The 23955-nt window shown below is 41.7% G+C and overlaps 1 protein-coding gene across 3 annotated transcripts in view; it reads left to right on the forward strand.

The window, feature by feature from the left end:
* Positions 1 to 21723: 21723 nt before the first annotated feature.
* Positions 21724 to 23955, forward strand: part of BAG3 (BAG cochaperone 3) — a 33429-nt gene continuing 31197 nt past the window's right edge. Inside the window, exon 1 of one of the 3 annotated variants that reach the window (XM_089510040.1) lies at positions 21724 to 22086. In XM_089510040.1, coding sequence (XP_089366166.1) covers positions 21850 to 22086 — 237 coding nt within the window. In that variant the 5' untranslated portion in view covers positions 21724 to 21849. The remainder of the gene's footprint in view (positions 22087 to 23955) is intronic. The other 2 variants (XM_089510039.1, XM_089510037.1) reach the window with 2 other exon arrangements.

Below are 23955 nucleotides of genomic sequence, written 5' to 3' on the forward strand. Positions count from 1 at the left end.
AATTCATTTCATTTAGTCTCAAAGGTGCCACAAGACCTCTCTACGCACTGATTCTACAGACTAACACGGCTATATCTTTTAATTCTCTATTTTTTATTTATTTTTATTTATATCCTATATTTAACAATAAACCAGAAATGAAAATAAAATAAAGACGCCGGTTCGTCATCCCATTTGTCATAACAATTTACAAAACATACAAAAAGCCCCAACCCGTTTCTGTCAAAATACAAATGTCTGAGGAGCAGCGATGTCACACAGACACACACACACACCCCTTTTAGGATGTCACCTGGTGTGATCCGCACCCACTGCACCCCTCTATTAATGCCACTGCCAAGGGGTGAAACACACGGGCCAAATAATAATAATAATAATAATAATAATAATAATAATAATAAATTTATTTATAGCCTGTCTCTCCCAGAAGGATAGAGGCAACCATAACATACATAAAATACAACCATAAAATACATCATAATAAATATAAAACATACATAGGTAAAAATTTACATGATCCCTTATCCTCCCCCCCATTATGAGCTTAGTGACAGCATTATAAAATACAATTAAATTTAATAAAATAGACATAATTAAAACAAGGCATCATGGAGCAGACAGGGCAAGCTATATCAATATCACTCAAGGAAGGCTTGCCGGAAGAGATCCATCTTGACAGCTTTCTTAAAGTGGCTTCCAGCAGGTTTGAAAGTGTGGCGTTTAGACTATGCATGAGACAAAAGTGGCTGGAAAGGGGAACGAAGCCACACTCCAGGGCTAAAAACTGGAGCAAAAAGAAGCCACATGCAGAAAATGTACATCTTGGGACCTGCATATAATAACAATAGCAATAGCAACAGCAAGTACATTTCTATACTGCTTATTAGTGCACTTAAGCACTCCCTAAGCCAGACCTGCACAACTTGGCAGTATGCAGGAGTCCAAAATTAAAACAGGATAAACTTCTTTGGGCTGCAGATAGGCTTTAAATTAATATTAATTAATTAAGTAATATTAATTCCATCCTCATCCTCCTCTGCCCAGCCCTCTCCTCAGCAGAAAGCCGAGCAGCAGATGAGACTTGACTGTCCTTCTCCTCCTCTTCCCGGACTTCTCCTTGGGAGAGGGCTGAACGACGGAGGAGGAGAAAGCCGGGCAAAGGAAGAACCTTGCAGGGCGAGCATTTGCCCTTCATCTTCCTCTTCTGCATGGCGCTCTCCTCAGGAGAAGGCTGAGTGGTAGAGGAGCTGTGGAATCATTCCACAATGCCGTGGGCTGCCTGAAATCCTTTGACAGGCCACATGCTAATAGTTGTCACATAAACAACTAGCAAAATTAAAATTATGCCTTCAAATTACAATATCATACTCACAACCTAAATGTATTTACATATACATTTGGTTAAAACTTGGTTAAAATGTGATGTTTTTAAATTCAAAAGAATAAAAAAAATAAAATTTCAATTTTTAAAATTAAAAAAAAATTAAAAATTTGAAATGTGAAATTTTAATTTTAAAAACATTCTGGGGCCTCTCCTTTCTCTTTCAACTGAGCTTCACCCCACTCCCACTATCTTTTAAAGCATTTTAAAAAGCAGTAGATGAATGCCACAGCCCATTTCTGGTAAAAGATAGGTGTTTGAGGAGCAGTGGTGTCACTCCACTTCGGGTGTCACCTGGTGCACTCCACACACCCCTAGTGATGCCAATGCTCAGGAGTGATCACATCACCCCAATCTTAACAAATCACATCGGTGGCTGCCAGTCAGTTTCCAGGCAAGGTACAATGTGCCCTCATCATATGCGGGTGTGTTTTACACGGCCTCCAGCCATACTGGAAGGAAGAGAGCCGCTCGCTGGAAGAAAACAATGGTGCTTGCTCCTGTGGCGTGCGTTCCGCGCGCCACCCGCCTCTGCAGGCACAAGCTCCATTCATTTGAATGGGCTTTGAGCATCCATGTTTTTTCCCTTACGCAGGGGGTGGTGGTGGTCCAGAACGGATTCCTCACATAAGGGATGGGATGACTGTACAAGATGTTGATTATTACTTTTAAAGCCCAACATGGTTTGGGTCCAGGTGACCTACAAGGTTGCCTCCTCCCATATAATCCACTCCACACACTCAGGTCCTCTGATGGAAGTTTCCTCCAGTCAGCCAGGATTAGACTGGCAATGGTTTCCCAGATAACCTTTTCATCCGCTGCCCCCCAACTGTGGAATGACCTGTCAGAAGAGATAAGACAGCTCAAAACACTAAGTGCTTTTAAAACTGCATTAAAGACACATCTGTTCCAGCAGGCCTACCCAATCCATTTAAAATCATTACTTTTTAAGAATGTACAGTCTTTCATCTATTCTCACAGTCTTTGGATCTGCATACCACCTTATGTATGAGGGATGAACGGAGGGAGAAGGAATGGGGTGCATGCCTGCACACCCGCATCTATATTCAAGCCAATGGGGCTTGAATATAGGGGAAACTCTGTTTTCATGAGGGGGTCCGGAATGGATCCCCCCTGAAAAAGGAGGGGCAACTGTACTTATATGAGTATATTTTAATGGTTTTATAGGCCCGTTACAGACTGCCCAAAAGGGGCGGTCTTGGGCCGCTGCCGGTTGCAGCGTGGAGGAGCCACAGCAGCCAAACCGCGCGACTCCTCTGCGCTGCAAAAAAGGAGCGTGGAAATCGCGCTCCTTCTGGCAACCCGGAAGAGACGTCACACATGCCAAAGCGCGCACTCGTGACATCTCTTCTGCGTTGGGACGTGCGGACGCAGAGCATCCGCTACGTCAAGATGGTGGCGCCCATCTGTATAGGGCACCACCATTTTGATGTATCGATTACGCACGAGGGGCAAGGTGCGTCCAGAAGCGCCGCCCCTTGCGTGTAATCGCGGCGTGATGACGGCGCCTCTTGCGCCCGTCTGTAACGAGCCAAAGTACTGTATTTTACCTGATGGTTTTATGTGTTTTCTTTTTTAATTGTGTTTTGTATTTTAACATGTTCTACCCCACTTTAAGCCTTGAGGAAAGGAGGGAAAGATATTAATTTTATTATTATTATGATTATTAACTGTATTTTTATGGACTTGGCCATATTTTTCTGATAATCTTTTCTTTGTTAAAACACCTTGTTGGCTTGCAATACACTTACAGAACTCTGAACAAGATGAAAGCTTAAAATTGTACTTTAGTAGCAACAAACCCTTGACTGTATCTGTATCAACATTTCAATTATTCCTTCCATTTGTCTACTGCACTGACATTAAGGGGAAAATAGTTTCAGCCTTTGCATTATTTCCTCAGGCAGCCCATTGCCTAACACCTTTGCTGTCCTTTCCCCCTCCAAGAAACAAATGTGCCCTGAGCTCTTGGGCAAGTCTTGTCTGCTGCTGCTTTTCCTAAGAAAAAAGAACTTTAGCAGGATCCATCCCAACCCCCTGTTAATTTGCTATGAGGACAGGGTGCCAAAGAGATGCATTTTTCCAAGGGGAACAGCAAAAGTGGAATTATTCAATGGGCTACTTAATCAAGCTCAAAATTAAGGCTGTTTTGGAATTCCTTCTGGACAGAAGACTGAAATGTAGGACATCGCCTGGAAAGGAGGGCGTGTGTTAGCCTACAAGCCTCAAGAAATCTGCATTCATTTGACCACAGATATGTCGTATGTGAACCAGTATGGAGTAGTGGTTTGAGTATTGGACTATGACTCTGAAAACCAGAGTCTGAATCCCACTGGGCCACAGAAACCCACTGGGTGATCTTAGGCAAGTCATACTCTCTCAGCCTCAGAGGATGGCGATGCCATCCCCCCCTCGGAAAAAAGTGCCAAGAAACCCCCACTTCCAACCTTAGGGTTGCTGTAAGTCAAAAATGACTTGAAGACACACAATAATAACATGCACCCAAAAGTTTGTCTTTCTACTTCTCGTTGTGTGCCTTCAAGCCTTTCTTTTACAAAATTGTAAAATATGTAAAATTGAAATGTTTCCATATGACATTTATTTTGTCATCTTACAATTCTCATTTTAAAGATTAAATTTACATAATGTTTCTTTCTCATATCAGAGTTGTTCCTCTATTGATCTGAAAAGCTGATGGTGTGATGACATTCACTGAGCTTTGTAACTAGTTCTTGGTAACTGACATAAAAATGGCAGCTTATCCTAAAATGCCTTGTAAAGTTACAAAACACAGCATGCCCAACAATACTCCATATTTTGGGGGAACTACTGAAATTCATCTGAAATATGTTGGATTGATGTTGCAATTCAAATTGTTATCATTGACTATAACAGTTGTTAGGTTTAGCAGAATAATAATAATAATAATAATAATAATGTTTATTTATATACCGCTTTTCCAAATTAGATCAAAGCGGTGTACAACAGGAAGTACAATACAATATCCAAAGTCAAAATAAAACATAACAGGCCTCTCTCTCGTCAAGATGGTGGTCGGAAGGAGGGCTCTTTAAAAGTAGATCTGTGAAAAAAAATCAATAAAATTAAGAGATTCAGTTTTGTCAGAGCAAATTATGTTCAGGTACAAAGAAACTGCCTATTTGCATTTTATTGGCTGGAACACAGAAGTTTGTTTTGCTAAAATCTTGGCAGAGTGATGCAATTACTGTACTGTACTCATTCCTCTTCTCTCCAGTGTAATTTTGGTGCTCTAGATGGCAATGTTTTCTCTTTTTTCAACCTGAAGACCTATTTGCCTCAAAACCACTGAAATTCTGAACCGCATCATTCTAGTGCACCACTCCCTTTGGGTATTTACAAAGTAGTAGTATTTAAACATTTCACTGCTTTATATAAAAAATTTAAAACCATAAAAACCAACAATATTGTATATTTTCTACTGAATCCAGCAAAAATGTAGTCTCTCAAATTTGCATGCAATCCACAAAGCATAACTTGCTGCTCTGCAGTTATTGTAAGCAATTTCAAAGACCTGCTATATATACTCAACTATAAGTTGATCTCACGTATAAGTTGAGGGCAAGTTTTGGGGCCAAAATTATAGATTTTGGTATAATAATAATAATAATAATAATAATAATTTTTATTTCTATCTCCTGCCTCTCCCATTGGGATCACAACAAGGTTAAAATTACAATTACAGCATTAAAACCACAGTTAAAATAAAAGCATAAAAACATAAACAACGATCAATCACGGGGGCAGCTGGTCTCGTTCCATACTAGTGGTCTTCATAGTAGGTCAGGAGGATAAGCGCGGTAGAAGAGCTCTGTCCTTACCGCCTTCTTGAAGGTTTATAGGAACGTAACAAGGCGGATCTTCTCTGGGAGTCCATTCCAAAGTCTAGGGGCAGCTATACTGAATGCCTTTAGGGAAGTGGACACATGCTTGGATGGTGGTATCTCCAGCAAGTTCTTCCCACTTGTTCTAAGAGTGTGGGGTGGATTGTATAGGGAAATGCGATCCCGTAAATAACCCGGACCCAAGCCATGTAGGGCTTTAAAGGTGCCCTATGGATAAGTTGACAGTAAAACGTAGGGCCATGTAACGAAGGATCTAAAGGATGAAGCAATAGAAAACAATGCCAAAGAAATTACAAAATCCCAGCAGACTGTTTGTGCTCACCCTAAAGGCTACATGGATGAGAGATTAGAGAGGATCAGTGCTTTCAGGACAGAATACATTCTTGCCTTTTTAGAAAATGGTTCCTTTTTTAAAAATAAGAGTTAAAGTAAAATTGACCCATGGATAAGTCGACTGACATTTTTGGGTCAATTTTTTGACTAAAATTTCTAGAATTATACATGAGTATATACAGTAAAAGAAAATACAAACAAATATAACAAAATCCACTAGAGGAAATTTACCCTTCTATTCTTTCCTGAATCTATGTATTAAAATTATCTATGTATTAAAATTTAAAAAATTCTCCTGAATCTATGTATTAAAATCGTATTTCCAAATTCAAGATGGCAGGGCCCCATTTGTTATTCCTGGCAAACACTACTGCTCTTCCCTCCAATTGTCTCTCCAAATTGAACTGAGGTCAGTATAGATAGCCTCTTCCTTAGGGTTTTCCCACTCGCTGGCCCAAACCAGCAATTCATAAGGGTTACATTAGCAGGCCATTGTATACTAATTAAAATAATTTCTGTCTTAGAGATACTACAGCTATACTGTCATTTTGAGAGTAGACCAATAACTATGAGGCTTTGCAATCAAATTATGAGTTGGCTTAGATGCAGTACAAAATCATTTGCAGCTCTATTTACATTTTGCATACTTTTTGCCAGACAGATGGATTCCATCTGAGGCAGAACAGTTTATTTGTCCTACAATTTTGCCTGTGTCTCTCGGATGAGCGTCATAAGTAAGGTTAGCACAGAGGTTTGTCCACATGAATAAGACCGACTAAGAAACAAATCGTCAAACTCCATAATAAAGTTGAAATCTATGTGGGTAAAATTCAGGGACATCTGCTCAGCCAATAGGACAGGGTTGCCAAATTAATTGCCATGCCCACAAATTTTGCATTCTATGACTATTCACGCAGTCTGATTATAAAGGTCCTTCTCAGGTAACAGTCACTCCATGCATGTGAAGAATAACAAAGTTATTCCCCCCGCACGGATACCAAAATCCATGGGACCTCAAGCCCTGTTGTTCCCAATGGTGGTGTGTGTATGTGACCATGCTGCCATTAGGGACAACGGGACTTCACCTGAAGTGCTGTTGCTCCTAATGGCAGTGTAGCCACAGCCATACACTTTCTGCTTTATCACACTAGGGGGAAAACGGGATTTAATCGAGAGTTAAACAGGAAATGTTGTGCGATAAACATCAGGCATTTCCTACTTAACTCTCATTTAACTCTTGTTTAAATCCTGTTTGTGTGATAAAGCAGACTAACTGTCACTGTGGGCAATGGAGGCTGTCCCTAATGGCAGCACAGACGTGCTGCGCTGCCATTGGGGACAATGGGAGCTTGATGACTGTGGATGTTTAAATCCAGATATCAAGGTCTCACTACATATGGATTTTATTGTTTGATTCCCACACTCTGGCCTTCCAGATGATTTGGACTTCAGTTCCCAGAATCCTAACCCATCGGCCAAGATGGCTGAGGCTTCTGGAACTGAAGTCCAAAACATCTGGAAGATCTGAGTTTGGGATTCACTGTTCTAAGAGATGATTTATAAAAAGCTCCTTTGATCTGAGTCTCCACGTATCAAGAATGCAAGGAGAACACTGCTGGATCAGACCAACCACCCATCTAATCCAGCTTTCTGTTTCCCACACAGTCAGCCAGATGCCTCCAGAAAGTCTGCAAAAAAAGGAAAAAAGAAAGAAAAGAAAAGAAAAGAAAGGCACAAAGGCACTACAATTTATTCTTCGTATTTGATTTCCAGCCAGCCATTTCCAAATATGTTAGCGCTTGGTTCTTATGTAATTACAAGACATACTGTACTCAGTTGCTGCAACTAAAATTGTATATGGTTTATTCAAAGCAATATATGAAATTCATCTCCTCTGCCTCTTTGGCAGCCCACCAGGACTTGAAAACGCAATTTTCTGGCTATTCCCTTCCTTCCACACTGCTCCCCTTGTCTTAAATCCTTTAATCCTTGTATTTAAAAACATTTGTGTTTAAATCCTTTGTGAATTTTTCCCTCAGTCTCCTTTGACCATTCCACTCAGTCTCCCTTCTGCTTGACACTTCAACTTCTTGACCCAATGTCTCTTCCAGTTCTTTTCCCGTTAAGCTTCCCCCTTCTCTTTAAACTATTCTGTTCTACAATCCCCAGTTTTATACTTTTTGTCTGTGCAATCTCATGTCACCCTATCTCTTGCCCACAGTGTCCATTGAAGAGAATTAGAAAAGTTTTTTTTTTCTGAGTTCTACTTCTGAGTATCTTGCCTCTTTCCACCCGCTACTGCCAAAAATACACAGCTGTTCATCTATTCATGCCTCGAGTAAGGTATTTCTCCAGACCTTTAACCATTTCCCTTCATTTCCTCTGGCTTTTTTTGCCCTTCTTTTACTGAGTGCTTAGATGTTCAGATGTTTGAAGGGTAAGTAAAATATGAATGCAAGAAGAGGGAGAATTCCTCCAATTATTGTGGCAGGGAAAGATGCTCCTGTTGAAAAAGACTAGCCACATAACAAGGTGGGAGAGGCAGAGGCCTAGACTAGAAAGCTCTTCATCCTTGCACGTTTATTTTGCTCACATTCCTAATGCCAAAATAGGGCTTTTGTTCAGTCATATTATTAGGGCCTTGTTTTTCAACCAACTGGGCATATTTTTCTTTTCTTCAATTATCTCACCAGCAACCTCTCTCTTCTTTAGAGAGATTGTTCCTTATTTTTTCATTCTAGTTTCTCACATTTTTTACTTCCTACTCATGTCTTACTATTGGTGCACATATTATTTCAAGTCTTCTCAGTTTTCTGTCCCCTCGCCCTGATCTTTGTCTATTTCCCTTCCAGAAACCTCTTTTTCAACATTTTATTATTGACACATATGCAATGGACATTCAGTTATTTCGCTGCAACTCATCCTTGTAGCTTTGGGTAGCGGATAAGGGAGGTGAAAGTTAATTTTTAGCTCACTTACAGCCCTATTCTTTGCAGATTTAAATACTGATTGGAAGAACTCGCTAGATTCTGCTACATAATTAGAAAACCACAGTAGAAATTATATCATTTCACCTCATCTTTAAAAATCCTATCAAGTTGAATGTTTAAATGCCAAATATATATCATACTCCCTCATAACTAGAAATAACACTTTTTGTACTGCTTCCTTCTCTCTCTCTCTCTCTCTTGTCCCCACATAATAAAAATAAATAGATTTGAATTAAGAAATTACCCAGGAACATTCTGTCACAACACATTTTGCAAAGGAATTTACTTTGATCATTATTTGCAGGAAAACAATTAATATGAATAAATATTTAAAAGAATTGTTCAAAAAGTAGGCTACATCAAGTTATTTTATTGTTCTGTGTAATTTCAAGCTAGTGCTGAAACTTAGTTGAATTATATATCTACTTCAGAATTAGATAATTTACCCTTTCCGATGCTTGTTTACTCAGAAAAAATATATATAGAAGAGTCAAAACACATGTTTCTATTGTCATTCACTTTTCTGTGTTATTCATGCATCAAGTTATGTGGGAAGCTTGCTGCTAAAAGTGAATGGGTCGCTAGGCGTGAAGGTTTTCCCTCAGTTTCTGGATGCAGTACTAGAAGTGAACTAGGAATGGAGAAAAGTGCCTGAAGCAATGGGCTGAGCATACCATGTAAAAATGTAGCTTAAGGTAAGGCAGCAAGTACCTGTATTGGAAGCTATCCGGGAATTTCAAGTATGCTACCTTGAGCTCCATGAATGAAGAAAAGTAACAATATAAAAGGTATTAGGTAATAAATGTTATAGTCTCCTGGTATAGTAAACTATAGAGTGGTCATCTGTATATTGTACCTATGGTTAATAATTATTTCCCAGCCTAATTAATGCAACAGCTTGTTTACAATAATGTATGAACCTTTAAAAATGCAGAATATGGAATGCAGAACTGCATTTTTAGAAGCCTATGAGACATGAATTGCCCATCATTCTTCTTTCTGGGTTGTTGCTTGTTTTGTTTGCTTAAGAAGGACTGTTTTTTCTGCTGAAACTGCTACCATCACTGGAAAACTGTGCTCTGAAACACTTTATTTTTCTTACTGTTTTGTCTTGTAGACTCTGCATATCACATCTTCATATTTATTTTTTAAGTTCCTGAAACATTTGATTAGATTTAATAGATGTTATATCCTGATAAACTTATTTTTTCCATCTGATTAATAATGGAGATTTTAGAATTACTAAGAAAATGTCTAAGGAACAGTGTCATTTGTATGCATTGTCATATCATTGATCTGTAATCCTTTATACAGTATGTCCCTTTACTTCTGGACCTCTATTGGTAATGCATCTCTGCAAAGACTGAACACTGTTGAGAAGAGTATAGATTTACAAAGCAATCCTGTATTCAGATTATGCCAGGGGCGTGGGAGGAGATGGCATCTGTTCATTGGTGAAATAGTCACTATCTATTATGTGTACTTAGTCTTGAAGGAGAAAACCCCCCAAAGAATGTGAAAATACAATTATGATGTAAAATGGCAGACACACTCAAAATATTTTGGAAACTCTGTCAATGTAAAGCAAGTAAGGACTAACATGCTGCTGCCTATATAAGAAGTAATCCATTTAATTCATAATGATAGGGACATGCTCATATAATATGGCATCACAACATAAAAAACAATACTGCGTTGCCTCCAATCTTTCTGCCTCCGTTATATAGTAAGCAAGTCGATGCCATGATCTTTAAATGCAGAAGTTCAAATCTTAAGCACTGTTTTGAAACATAATGCACAAAGAGAGTGTGTGATATAGAGAGACATAGAACTTTTAAGCTTGTTCTCTATTTTATGATGCTTTCATAAATTCTAAGTCAAGTATTGCAAGCAACACCTGATTCAAAATAGACTTTAAATTGCAACTACGCATTGTATATAATGCACAAAGTACTGAGCTTAATGTGAGTTTGTATAGGCAGCATTGCAGCATTTTAATAATTTATCAGCCATTGTTTCTCTTATGCATTGATGTTGTCATAGATTACTTCTATAATTAAGCTATTTCATATATTATGTAGTTCTTTAAACACTCAAGCCAGCCCACATTTCTCTGGGATCGTTTCCCTGTGCTACCAACATTGATAGATAACACACACTTTGAGGAAAAGTGAGTGGGATGGGGAGGTGAAAAGTGGACAGGAGCTGAGTGAACCCAACCGCCTCACTAACATTCTCTGCTATTTATAGTTTGGGGGTTTGCAATGATGTGTTGCAGAGTGTGGATGCAGTGTGGAATGCTTCTCTTCAGGCTTCAAGCCAGCTATCTTCTCTTCCAGGATGCTGAATTTCCCATCCTCCACTAACAGACACAACCCTGTAAAATGCTTTTAAGATGAGGTTGGATTCAACCCTAGCAGGTAGGTTGATATTAATTTTACCTGCTTGCAGGTACTTGCAGGGGTAGAGCAAATTACTTTCCCCATCCATGATCACTGAGGGGCTATACAGATCGCCCCTTTTAGTGGCAGATTGGAGCCGTGCCAACTGCATGCCATGGCCCCGATCTCGCCTTTCCATGGCACAAATAGGAGCTGCAAAAAGTGGCTCCTTTCTGTGCTGCGGAAAGAGTGCTGTAGCCACTGGTGCAGTGGCTTTTCGGCATGCCTTTGGCGCTGCATCACCTAGACACAGTGCCAGAGGAGCATTGTGATGCTGCGCACCTTGTGGTGCAGTGCATGGTGGTGTGCTGGCCTGGGGATGGAGTTGGGGCATATGTTTTATGGACGCCATGCCCCTACTCCGCCTTCGGGCTGGTCTTAATGGCTGGTCTGTATATCCTCAGAAACATCCTTAAATATGAAGACTCTTATAAGCAAAATGGATATTTAGAAGTGCCCTTCATGTGTTCAGTGGAGTTTATTCCCAAGTATGCACAGGGGAGTTTACAGGTGGCCTGTTGTTCCTGGAAGGACTCAACAATAGCTGTCTTAGTATTTCTGAGTGTGATTGTTTAGTACACTTTTAGTACACCTTGCATACCCCACACTGTATTTGGGGGTCTCCATATTTCATACGTGGAGCCAAAAGGTGGATTTCCCATGAGAAAGGAGCAAAGACCCAAGGACATGGGTATGATCCAGGTAATGCTACAATCCATGCTAAATGGGTGTGCTGACTACATTCTCACCCCTCACCCTTTTGCATTTCCTCTTGCACCAAGAGACAAAGGAGGACACCGAAGCTGTAAGCCAGCAATATGTACCTTTCCCCTGCCATGTTTCCAGCCTACTTCCCTGTTCATCCAATCACTGTTTTTGTTACCCTAAAGTTAAAGCCATCAACCAACCCAGAATCCCATTGTCGATTCCCAGGAAACCACCAAACTGTTTGTTACATTTCTAGAGACCATAACGCACACCTCACAGGTTAGTTATCAGGTATATATATTGGCCCCAAAACCTAGCCTCCTTGCACAGAGTGGGCCCCCATTACGCACAGATTCTTCCACTCACTGTGTCACCCTCAGACCCCAGTCTCAGCCACACCTATGTTCCATGGTCTACTCTTTAGCTCAGTAATTATCACCCCTCTTTGTACTCTTCAAACTCTGCTATCCGGTTTTCATATTCTAATTTCTGTTAGTACTGAATGCTGTGTGTCTGTTTGAATTACTATCATGTGGTTTTTTGCACTCTTGCATATTTCTAAATAAAGCTTTCTTAATTCACCCAAACTTGGAGTCCTTCTCAGTGAGTGATGGTATACACAGGTGCCAACAATCCTAAAGTTCCCCATCCTCTTTAAAAGCTTAAGCTAATTCCCTCAACATATAAGGTGAAGTTGATGGTTGGTGGGGACCATCCACCTTTTCTTAGGTAACGACTTCTGATTGATAATTCCTGAAGAGACTCAACTACAGGGTTCTTGGTGATCCAATTTTGCCAAATCATTTTGGGGGTGGGCTCAGACCTCTTGCCTAGTCTGGGAAGGGGCTCAGTCATACATCCCTCTATGTCTGCAGATATTCTATGTCCTATGACCACTAAGCATACTTAGTCTTCATTGGACATATGTAATACAACCTAAGGGCCACATTTGGCTCAAGGGCCCCATTCTACTTCCATGCCGTCTACCCCAATTCTAGTATTTTTGTTGTTGTTTTCCTTTAAAGAGCCAAATGTGTCCTCTGGATGCAATTGTCTATTTCATGTAACCCCCCTTCCTCTTTTTTTTGGCTTAGGATAAGGGGGGAGGCTTTTCCCCCCAAAATCAGAAGTGACCAGTTCTGATTTGAAGAAAAAGGTCTTTATGGCCTTAAGAGCCAGTGACAGCTGGTGACATCCAGACCATTGGGATGGTAAATCCATTCTGGGTTTTACTCCTAGCTTTAAATGAGCTAGCCAAGGTGCTCAACCTCATTGTCAAAATATGTTCAGGATCTTAGGGCTAGTCTACATGCAAGTGTGTTATGCAAATTGTTGTGTATTTTCACACATTCACATTGACAGTTGTTTTCACTTTCCTTCACAAATCTGCATCGATCGCACTCCCTGTGCCAAAAATGTGCAGCCATCTGAATACATGCAAAACAGATCAACAGCCACATGTGCAATAATGCAATTTCTTCAGATTTCCATGGATATTCCAGTAAAAACTGTGACACTTTTTCCAGCAAAGTTTAAGAAGTCCCCCCCCCCTTCTCCCCGTCCCTGGCAAAATCCTGAATTTCTACAGATCACGTATGGCAGATTACATTCTATTTGACTGGAATGAGGAGTATATTAATTGTGCAGACAAGCTCTTAGATAGCTCCTTTAGTTTGGACTAAAATCTAAAGCCCATTGCTAGATCCACTGACTTGACTGCTACCAGCCCCACTGTTTATACAGTATGAGGCAGGAAGGGATGGATGGATGTAGTAAAGCAACCAATTACACTTCCAAGAGGTCTTTTAGACAAAAACTTTGAAGATGTCTGATAGTTCACTACAATCAAAGGGGGAAATTGGTACCTCTGTGGTCCTGGTTGTTGACAGAAACCATTTAGACCTCTCCAAGTTGTCTATCCTGCTTAGGACTCCACACACACACACCATTTACTTCTCCATTCCTTGGATGTTTCCTCTGAGCATGCTGACCAACCTGTTTATCTTGTTTCTCAGTGGCTCCATTTTGGCCACTTAGTCCCAGTCAGACTCAGAAGTGAAATTTGTTATTAGAAGGAGTGATAATGTTCTGTTGCTGCATTTTGTCATAACATTATATATTTTTAAAAAAACTGATTTTTTTTCCATAAGCCATTACTGCATTTTATCATCCTGTTCTGTAAAGAAATTTGAAGTAAAACACATTTCTAAAGTACATTTTGTACCACTTGGGCACCACCTTAGGATAATGAGAGTTCTGTCCAAAACATCTTAAGGATATTGGATTGGGGAAGGCAGAATTAAAAGTTTAAGCCTGCTTTCATAAAAGCTGGATATTCCGTTTCACAATGAAGATGCTGCTTACTATTGACCTCTATCCCTGACTTGCTGGTCTTGAGAAGAATGATAGGGCAGAGATGACTGGAGATGGGTGACAGCAGGGCCTTTTCATTGCTAGTGTGAATGGAGATACCACTGAAAAGGCCTAAATAAGTTATTTTGGCCACTTTGATTTATTCTTTTGGGTAGATGGATATAGTATATCTTGATAGGATATAGTATATCTTGATTTCAGTAAGGCCTTTGACAAGGTTTCCCATGATATTCTTGCAAACAAGCTTGTAAAATGTGGGCTAGACAAAGTAACTGTTACATGGATTTGTAATTGGTTGACCGGCCGAACCCAAAGGGCGCTCAACAATGGCTCTTTTTCAGCCTGGAGAGAAGTGACCAGTGGGGTCCCACAGGGCTCTGTCCTGGGCCCAGTGTTATTCAACATCTTTATCAATGACCTGGAAGACAGAATTGGGAGCATACTTATCAAATTTGCAGATGACACCAAATTAGGAGGAATAGCTAATACCCCAGAGGACAGGATCAACATTCAAAATGACCTGAATAGACTAGAAAGCTGGGCCAAAGCTAACAAAATGAAATTCAATACAGAGAAATGTAAGGTATTGCACTTAGGGCGGAAAAATGAAATGCACAGATATAGGATGGGGGACACCTGGCTGAATGAAACTACATGTGAAAGGGATCTGGGAGTCCAAGTAGACCACAAGTTGAACATGAGTCAACAGTACGATGCGGCAGCTAAAAAGGCCAATGCAATTTTAGGCTGCATCAATAAAAGTATAGTGTCTAGATCAAGAGAAGTAGTAGTGCCACTGTATTCTGCTTTGGTCAGGCCCCACCTAGAATATTGTGTCCAGTTCTGGGCACCACAATTCAAAAAGGACATTGAGAAACTGGAGCGTGTCCAAAGGAGGGCGACTAAAATGGTGAAGGGTCTGGAAACCTTGCCCTATGAGGAACGACTCAGGGAACTGGGGATGTTTAGCCTGGAGAAGAGAAGGTTAAGAGGTGATATGATAGCCCTGTTTAAATATTTGAAAGGATGTCATATTGAGGAGGGAGCAAGCTTGTTTTCTGCTGCTCCAGAGAACAGGACCCAGAACAATGGATGCAAGCTACAGGAAAAGAGATTCCACCTCAACATTAGGAGGAACTTCCTGACAGTAAGGGCTGTTCGACAGTGGAACACACTCTCTCGGAGTGTAGTGGAGTCTCCTTCCTTGGAGGTCTTTAAGCAGAGACTAGATGGTTATCTGCTGGGGATGCTTTGATTTGGATTTCCTGCATGGCAGGAGGTTGGACTGGATGGCCCATGGGGTCTCTTCCAACTCTATAATTCTATGATACTGTTAACATTTTGCTATTGTTTTCTTTATTTTAAAAAATACGTTTTGTAATTATATTATTTGGAACCTTAAGTGTTTTCTAGCACAACAGGAGGCTGTTTCTGTGGGGGACATGTTCCCTGTAACCAGTCCTGTTCATCAGTCTGGCTGCAGAATTTTGGGCCGACTTAAAAGGACAAACAGTTTCCAAAGGGAACCCCATGTACAGTGTGTTACAGTAATCCAAATGGGATGTAATCAAGGCATAACCTTACCTTCCACCATAAGTGGAAGACATGATGACACACAACAACAACTTGTTCTTGCAAACATGTAGGCTGATCCATCATTCTACAGGCATCCAACTTTCTTTTGTTCTCTGATTTGTAACTGGCAGTGCTAAGTTACGAAACACATTTTCAACTGTAGTTTCAGGCAGATTCCTCCCTCTCATCTGTTATCTTTCTACATCCAAAGATAAAAGGATTTTACATCTGATTAGATAAGCAATCAGCACTTAGCAGGTTGTATGAAGGTGCCTTGCAAATAGCCAGTCGTTGTCTGGCTTCTACTCTAGACACTTGATATTAATACACATTAGGAAACCAACTGTTCTGTTTCCCAGAACTACATAGGAAGAAGGTCATCTGGAAATGAAAAATCCCATGGTTCTAACAGAGAACCACTGTAATGGTTCCCCAAATCATTATTTTAGCATTCACAGATTGCTAGCTAGTTTTGAGATGTGGGAGATGGACTGGTATCTGTACACACTGCTGTGATGACTCAGGGATCATGCTTCCAGGCCCTCTGTTCTTGGCAGGGAAAGGAAGCGGAGAAAGCTGAATTTGAAGTCAAATGTACCGTCCTGCTAAGGCATAGTCTTCACTAAGATGCTGCAGCTGTTTTCCTGAGTCAGCGCCATCATGGCTCAGTGCCCAAAATCTGGGCTAGGCAGCTGAGACTGTGACATGAATTTATGAGTGTTTGCACAGTAAGAATATAAATGTTGCCTTGCTGGGAAACAGGGCCAACCCAAGGTAATTCGCTACCTGAGGCCAGGAAAGATCCCACCCCACCCCACCCCCCATGTATAGAAACCAAATGGACTGGCAGCTTAATCTTATATTAACACAATAAGAATGGAATTGTGGACTCTGCCACACCTTAGGCTAGATTAGGGTGTATAGGAAAGGCAAGTACAGTACTCTACTCCAAGAGAGATGGATGTCCAAGTGCCACTTTTGCCACAGCATTTGCCATCTGTCTCAGCCTGCCTAATAGAAAAACCTACCCTGCTGAATAAAACCAAAGTGATTTTGACACCTACAGGCTGTTATGAGGATGGTTGCATTAGGGACTACAAACAACACTGTGTACCATAAACATGCAGCAGGATAAGACTAAAGGTGGGTACTTGAAATAGGAACTGTTCCAATTTCTTTTCCCCAAATGATTTTAGGATTTCAGCCTATAATCACAAACCTAGAAGCACGCAAGACCACTTGTTGCAGACTAGCTTCCCCGTTACATCCTTTAGCTGTGTGGTAGCTCTTGCAGAGTGTGGCTGTTTTTGAAAAAGCAATATGAGTAAACGGGGCAAATTTTCCCCTCATCTTTCCCTATGGGTTATAATGATAAAGAACAAGCTCGTGGAAATCATCTTACTCCAGATTAGTAAACAGCCTGGAGTCCAATCTGATGCTGACGGAATGCATGCAGTGTTGTTGTTGTTAACTGCCCTCAAGTCAACCTCAATTCATGGCAACCCTGTGGAGGAGACATCTCCAAGACCCCCTGTCCTCCATTGCTGTGCTCTGATCCTCCAGACTCATGGCCATGGAATCTGATTGAATCTACTATCTAGTATGTGGTCTTCCTCTCTTTCTGCTGCACTCTAACTTTTCTAACATTATTTTCTTTTCTAATGATTTATGCCTTCTCGTGAGATAGCCAAAATATGACAGCCTCTGTTTAGTCATCCTGGCTTCCAGGGAGAGTTCAGGTTTGATCTGATCTAGGGCCCATTTGTTTGTTTTCTTGGCCATCCAGAGTATCCTCAGAACTCTTCTCCCGCACCATGTCTCAAATAGTTTTCTTTCTGATGACTTTCTCCATTATCCAGCTCTCACATCCCATACATGTTGATGGGGAATATTATGGCTTTTAGACTATTCTAACTCCAGTGCTCAGTTGTGTATCTTTACACTTTAGGATCTTGTGTAGTTCTTTCACAGCTGCCCTTCCCATTCCTAATCTTCTTCTGATTTTTTGATTGCACCCATTTCTGATCAATGTTTGATCCAAGGTATGGGAAATCTTTAACTATTTCTATTTCCTCATTGTCTAGGTTAATTATGTGTAGATCCTTTGTGGTCATTATTTTTGTTTTCTTTATGTTCAGCAGTAAGCCTGCTTTTGCGCTTTCTTCTTTTTGACTTTCCTTAGAAATTGTTCCAAGTCTATGATGTTCTCCACTAGCAGTATGGTATCATCTGCATATATTATATTGTTGCTGTCTGCACTCCTCTTTCTTCTAAACCTGCTCTTTGTATTATGCTTTCTGTGTACAAGTTGAACAAGTACCTCCCCCTTTTATTGTTAACTGTCCTGTAGCTGACCCCAACTCCAAGTCCCCCTATCCTCCCCTGCTCTGCTCAAGTCTTGTAAATTAATGCCCGTGAGCTCCTTAATGGAGCACATCCATCTACCATGCCGTCTACCTCTGTTTGTATTGCCCTTCACCTTTCTTAGCATTATTGTCCTTTCTAATGAGTCATGCCTTCTCATGATGTGCCAAAGTAGGACAGCCTAAATTTGATCTTATTGGCTTCCAGGGAGATTTCAGGCTCAATCTGTTCAGACTCATTTGTTTGTCTTTCTGGCTGTCCATGATCTCCTTGTTGTTGCTGTTGTTGTTGCGTACCTTCAATTACAGTAGTTTCCAACTTATGGCAACGCAGTGAGTTTCTTCAGAGGGAGTTTGCCATTACTTTAGTTATACTGTGGCTCCTGCGGAGAGTTTTTGTTTTGCAAAAAGCAAAATAGATAAAGGGGGCAGATTTCCCCCTCCTTGTTAAGAAACAAAAGTGTGTGTGGCAGGGAATCCTCTTATTCCCGATTAGGAAGCAGTCTGGAGCCCAATCCAATGCTAACTGAATGAAAGCATTCAATGAAGATGATACAACTAAGCGCTGAAGTTAGAATCATAAAACCCACTGTATTCCCTATTATTGTGTATGGATGCAACAGCTGGACAATTAAGAAAGCAGATAAGAAAATCAACAGAATTGAGATGTGGTGTTGGAAAAGAGTGCTGAGGATACCATGAACAGCAAAAAAAACCCCACAAATAAATGGGTCCTTGAATAAATCAAACCTTAACTCTCCCTAGAAGCCAAGATGTTCAAAATGAGGCAGTCATATTTTGTCCACATCATGAGAAGGTATGACTCACTTGAAAAGACAATAAATCTGGGATTTGTGGAGGGATGCAGAAAGAGGGGAAGATGGCATGACAGATGGATGACTCCATTAAAGAGGTCATGAGGATGAAGTTACAGGAACTAAGCAGAGAGCCAGCATGGCATAGTGGTTTGAATGTTAGACTACAACTCTGCAGACCAGGGTTCATTTCCTGCTCAGCCATGCAGCCCACTGGGTGACCCTGGGCAAGTCGCATGCTCTCAGCCTCGGTGGAAGGCAATGGCAAACTTCCTCTGAACAAATCTTGCTGTAAACCCCATGATAAGTTCACCTTAGGGTCGCCATAATTTAGAAAGGACTTGAAGGCACACGATAAGAACAAAAGGAGGGTAGTGACCTTTTGTGACCATACGTTCTCCTTTTCCAGGACCTGTCCTACATTTCCACCTTCTTTCCAAGAGGGATTCTAAAATGTCCTCCATTCTGAGCATGAATTTACATTTATAAGAATGTTTTGAGCATTTCTTTAATGTGGTCCTACATTTTTCTTGAAGGTCCTACTTTCTGTGGTATCTTCAGCATGACCAGAGGTCTCTTTCTTTCCCAGGACATTTCAACCATTTCAACCTTCTGTTCAGAGGGATTCCAAAATTTCCTCCATTTTGAGCATGATTAAGAAGCAATTGCCATGGCCTTCATGTGAGGCTGAGAGAGTGTGACTTATCCATGGTCACCCACTGGGTTTCATGCCAGAGCTGGGATTCGAACCCAGGTCTCCAGAGTCATAGTCCAATGCTCAAACCACTACAACACCCTGGTTCTGTTATGGTCGTTGTGTGGCTTCAAATCGTCCCAGACTTAAGGCAAACCTGTCATGGGGTTTTCTTGGCAAGTAATAACCCAGTTTAAATTAGAGACCTTGAAACTGTGGTGCATGCGCTGGTAACCTCCCGTCTTGATTTCTGTAATACACTCTACATGGGGATACCCTCGTGCTTGGTCTGGAAACTCCAATTAGTACAGAATATGACAGCCAGATTGGTCTCTGGGACTAGACGAGACTATATAACACCGATCTTAAGATCACTCCACTGGCTGCCTATTAGTTTCTGGGCTCACTACAAGGTGTTGGTTATCATTTTTAAAGCCCTAAATGGCATGGGTCCAACCTGTCTCTCGGATCGCCTCCTTCTGTACAATCTACCCCACATACCCAGGTCCTCTGGGAGGAATTTATTGCAACCTACCTCCCAGAGGACCTTTTTGGCAACCGCTCCCAGATTATTGAACGGCCTGCTGAATGAGATCCAGTCATATAACCACCTTAAAGTGCTTTTTAAGATCTCTTCCGGCAGGCCTTTCCTGAATAGATATCCAGCCACCAAAAAGAATATCTAATTGTTGGACCTGATCTGTCCCTGTATCTACTGTTATTTTATTGTTTATTATTTTAACTTATGTTTTATATTGCAAATTGTTTAATGGCATTTTAAGGGGGGTAGGATTGGGGGATGTGGATTGTGTATTTTAATGCTGTATGCTGCCCCGATTGCGTTGCGCAGAGGGGCGGGATAAAAATAAATTTTATTATTGCCATATATGCTCGACTATAAATCGACCTCATGTATAAGTCGAGGGCGGGTTTTGGGGCCAAAATGATGGATTTTGATATAATAATAATAATAATAAATATTTATATGCCGCCTCTTACACTTTGAGGATATGACCTGTGGGTAAGTCGAGGGTAAAACTTAGGGACATGTAAATGAAGGATGTAAAGCTTAAACAAAGAGAAAACAATGCCAAAAAACTTACAAAATTACAGCAGGCATAAGTAGTTGTACTGAAGGCTGGATGGATGAGAGAGCAGAAGGGGGTCAGGGCTTCCAGAGCAGATTAAACTCTTGCCTTTCATCACACACACACACACACTCGTCCCTCCATATTTGCTAGGCTTAGGGGCACAAGACCCCTGTGACTATGGAAAAACCGCAAATAATAAAAACACCATGTTTTTACCTGAGAGGACACTTCTCTAGGAATCTCTAGGTCCTCCAGTGCAAGTCTGTGGTCAACATCTGCCAGACATTGGCCAAAGAATTGGGCTGGAGAAGCTACAAATGCCTAGAGGAGTGTTCTCCCTAGGAATCTCCAGGTCTTTCGGTGCAACCTTTAGTTAAAGTTGACCACAGAGTTGCAGCGGAGGACCTAGAGATTCCTAGAGGGAACGTATTAATCAAGTCTGTGAATAATCAAGTCCACAAATATCAAAGCCGCAAATACGGAGGGATGAATGTGTGTGTGTGTGTATATATATGTATGCGTTAAAATACAGTACTTACATTGACCCATGGATAAGTTGACAGGTTTTTGGGGTCCATTTTTTAACCTAAATTTCCAGACTTATACATGAGTATCTACAGTATTATTTTGAGATGACTGTAACTGCCATGATTATTTCTGCAGTGTGTTTTGGGACTCTCTCTCTCTCTCTCCATAGACGAAAGTCTACTTCCTCAGATGGGCCCCATCCAGGTCCATGGTACCAGAGGTAGTACTAGTAGGACTTGAACCCAGCCCTCCAGAGCATGGCTCCATCTGAGGGCAGACGACGACTAGGCCCTCCTTCTGAGCGGGAAAGCCACTCTCTCAGCGCTGGGCTCCAAGAGGGAGGCGTCACAATGGAGGCTGCTGCTGCTGGGCGCCAGCGGTGAATCATAGGGTCCAGGGACTCCGAGGAGGAGCCCAGAAGTTTCCAGCCTCCCTCCTCCTCCCTCCGAGACTCGGGGCGGCGGCCATTTCCAGACCCTTCCACCCTCTTCTGCGTCCCTCCTTCCCCGCCCAGCCATAAAGGCGCCTGGACAGACGCCTGGGCCGCCTAGTTTGGCTTCTCCTCCTCCTCCCCTGCATGGCCCAGCGGCACTAGCAGCAGCAGCAGCAGCCTCCTCCGCCGGCCCGGGATAGAGCCAGCAGCTTCCCCAGGATGATGAGCGCCCAGTCCCCGCTGCAGCAGCAGCAGCAGCAGCCATCGCCTCCTCCTCCTCCTCCTGGAGCCGAAGCCTCAGGCGAGAGGGAGCCCCTGCCCCCCGGGTGGGAGGTCAAGATCGACCCCCAGACCGGGTGGCCCTTCTTTGTGGATCATAACAGCCGCACCACCACCTGGAACGACCCCAGGATGCTGCTCCTGCACCAGCACCAGCAGCAGGGAGACCGCCTCCAGGTAGACCCCGCTCCCGCCCTTCCTTTGCCTGCTCCGACTTTGGCGCTCAGGGGCTTCTCGGAATAGTGTGAGAGAGAGGCATTTGGGTTACTGTTTCCTTCTTGGTTGTGGTGGTTGGGTTCCTACATGTCACACACACACACGTGTCTGTGTATATATACATGTGTGTGTGTGTGTGTGTATGACTTGGAGGGACCAAGTGGATTGCAAGAAAGGTGTTTAGCATGGAGTTTGGTGTGTAAACGAATGTGGACACAATTATGCCTTGCTTTCAGGTTGTTGTGTGGTCCCTTCCTGGCAAATTTTAGGTATGTATGTATGGGGTGGCCAATAAAAGTTTATTAAAGTGGTGGTGGAGGAACTGTAGTGTTGTTGGGTTCCTCCAAGTCACACACACACACACACACTGTGTGAAACTGAAGAATGGGGAAAATACTATAAATAAATAAATAAATAAATGTGACTTGGAGGAACACAACAACAACCTATTCCCCCCCCACCACCACCACTTTAATAAACATAAGATTTGGCACAAAGGGACCAGCGCAACAACCTGAAAGCAAGGCATAATTGCTGTACATTGGTTTACACCTAACTCCTGCTAAACTCCATGCTAAACATCTTTCTTTCTGCAATCCACTCTTTTCAATCAGTCTTTCCTTTCTGACTTCGGCTGAGAAGCATGGCCTTTACATTTTGTCTGGAACTTTTTCTTGTGGGTCAGGTGGCCCCTACATTTTGGCTTGAAGGTCCTACATTTTTGTCTTAAAAGATCCTACATTTTGGCTTGAAGGTCCTACATTTTTGTCTTAAAAGATCCTACATTTTGGTTTGAAGGTCCTACATTTTTGTCTTAAAAGATCCTACATTTTGGCTTGAAGGTCCTACATTTTTGTCTTAAAAGTTCCTACATTTTGTCTTGAAGGTCCTACATTTTGCTTTGAAGGTCCTACATTTTGTCCTGAAGGTCCCCACATTTTGTGATGTCTTCAAGGGTGACCAGGAGGGATTCCCAAAATGTCCCCCATTCTGAGTACAACTGAGAAACATGACTTTTAGATTTTATATATATGAATGTGTTTGGAGCTCTTTCTTGGGTCAGGTCCCTACATTTTATCTTGAAGGTCCTACATTTCATGTTGCGGGAGTGTTGATGGTTGTGAGCGACCATGTTTTCTCCTCAGAGATTGGAGCAGTGGACTCTTCAGGCACCTGAGGGGAAAATGTCCACCTTGTATGGGAGACTTTTCCCCTTAGTAGTCCTTGGCCTTGCTGTGGTGACTCAGGAGTAATGGCCCCGGGGTGACTAAGCATGTCCTCCTTTTCTAGGACATGACTGCCATTTCAACCTTCTACCTTCCATTTTGTCCTCCATTTTGAGCATGACTAAGAGTTCTATAAGTATATTGAAAGCCAATAGGGCACTACAACCTGGATAAGTTCCTCAGAAAAATAGGATTGAGGTCATAATAATGTTATGGTTGAGTACCTAATAAGACCAGAGTCCTAGTCCAATGCTCAAACTGCTACACCACACTGGCTTTATTATGATGTGTGAGTGTGTGTGGTTTTATATATATATATTATATATATATATATATATATATGGTTGAGTACATATATATACATGCACACACACATATATAAATAGTTGAATTATATATATACTCAACCATATTATGGTGTGCGTGTGTATGTGTGTGTATATATGGTTGAGTGCATAATAAAGTCAGTGTGGTGTAGTGGTTTGAGTGTTGGACTAGGACTCTGGAGACTGGGGTTCGAATCCTGGCTCTGCCATGTAAACCCACTGGATGACCCTGGGCAAGTCACACACTCTCAGCCACAGAGGATGGCCGTGGCAAAGCC

Source organism: Sceloporus occidentalis, unplaced genomic scaffold, assembly GCF_023333645.1.
Source record: "Sceloporus occidentalis isolate IW3139 unplaced genomic scaffold, rSceOcc1.0.p SCAF_2, whole genome shotgun sequence".
NCBI classification, from domain to species: Eukaryota; Metazoa; Chordata; class Lepidosauria; order Squamata; family Phrynosomatidae; genus Sceloporus; species Sceloporus occidentalis.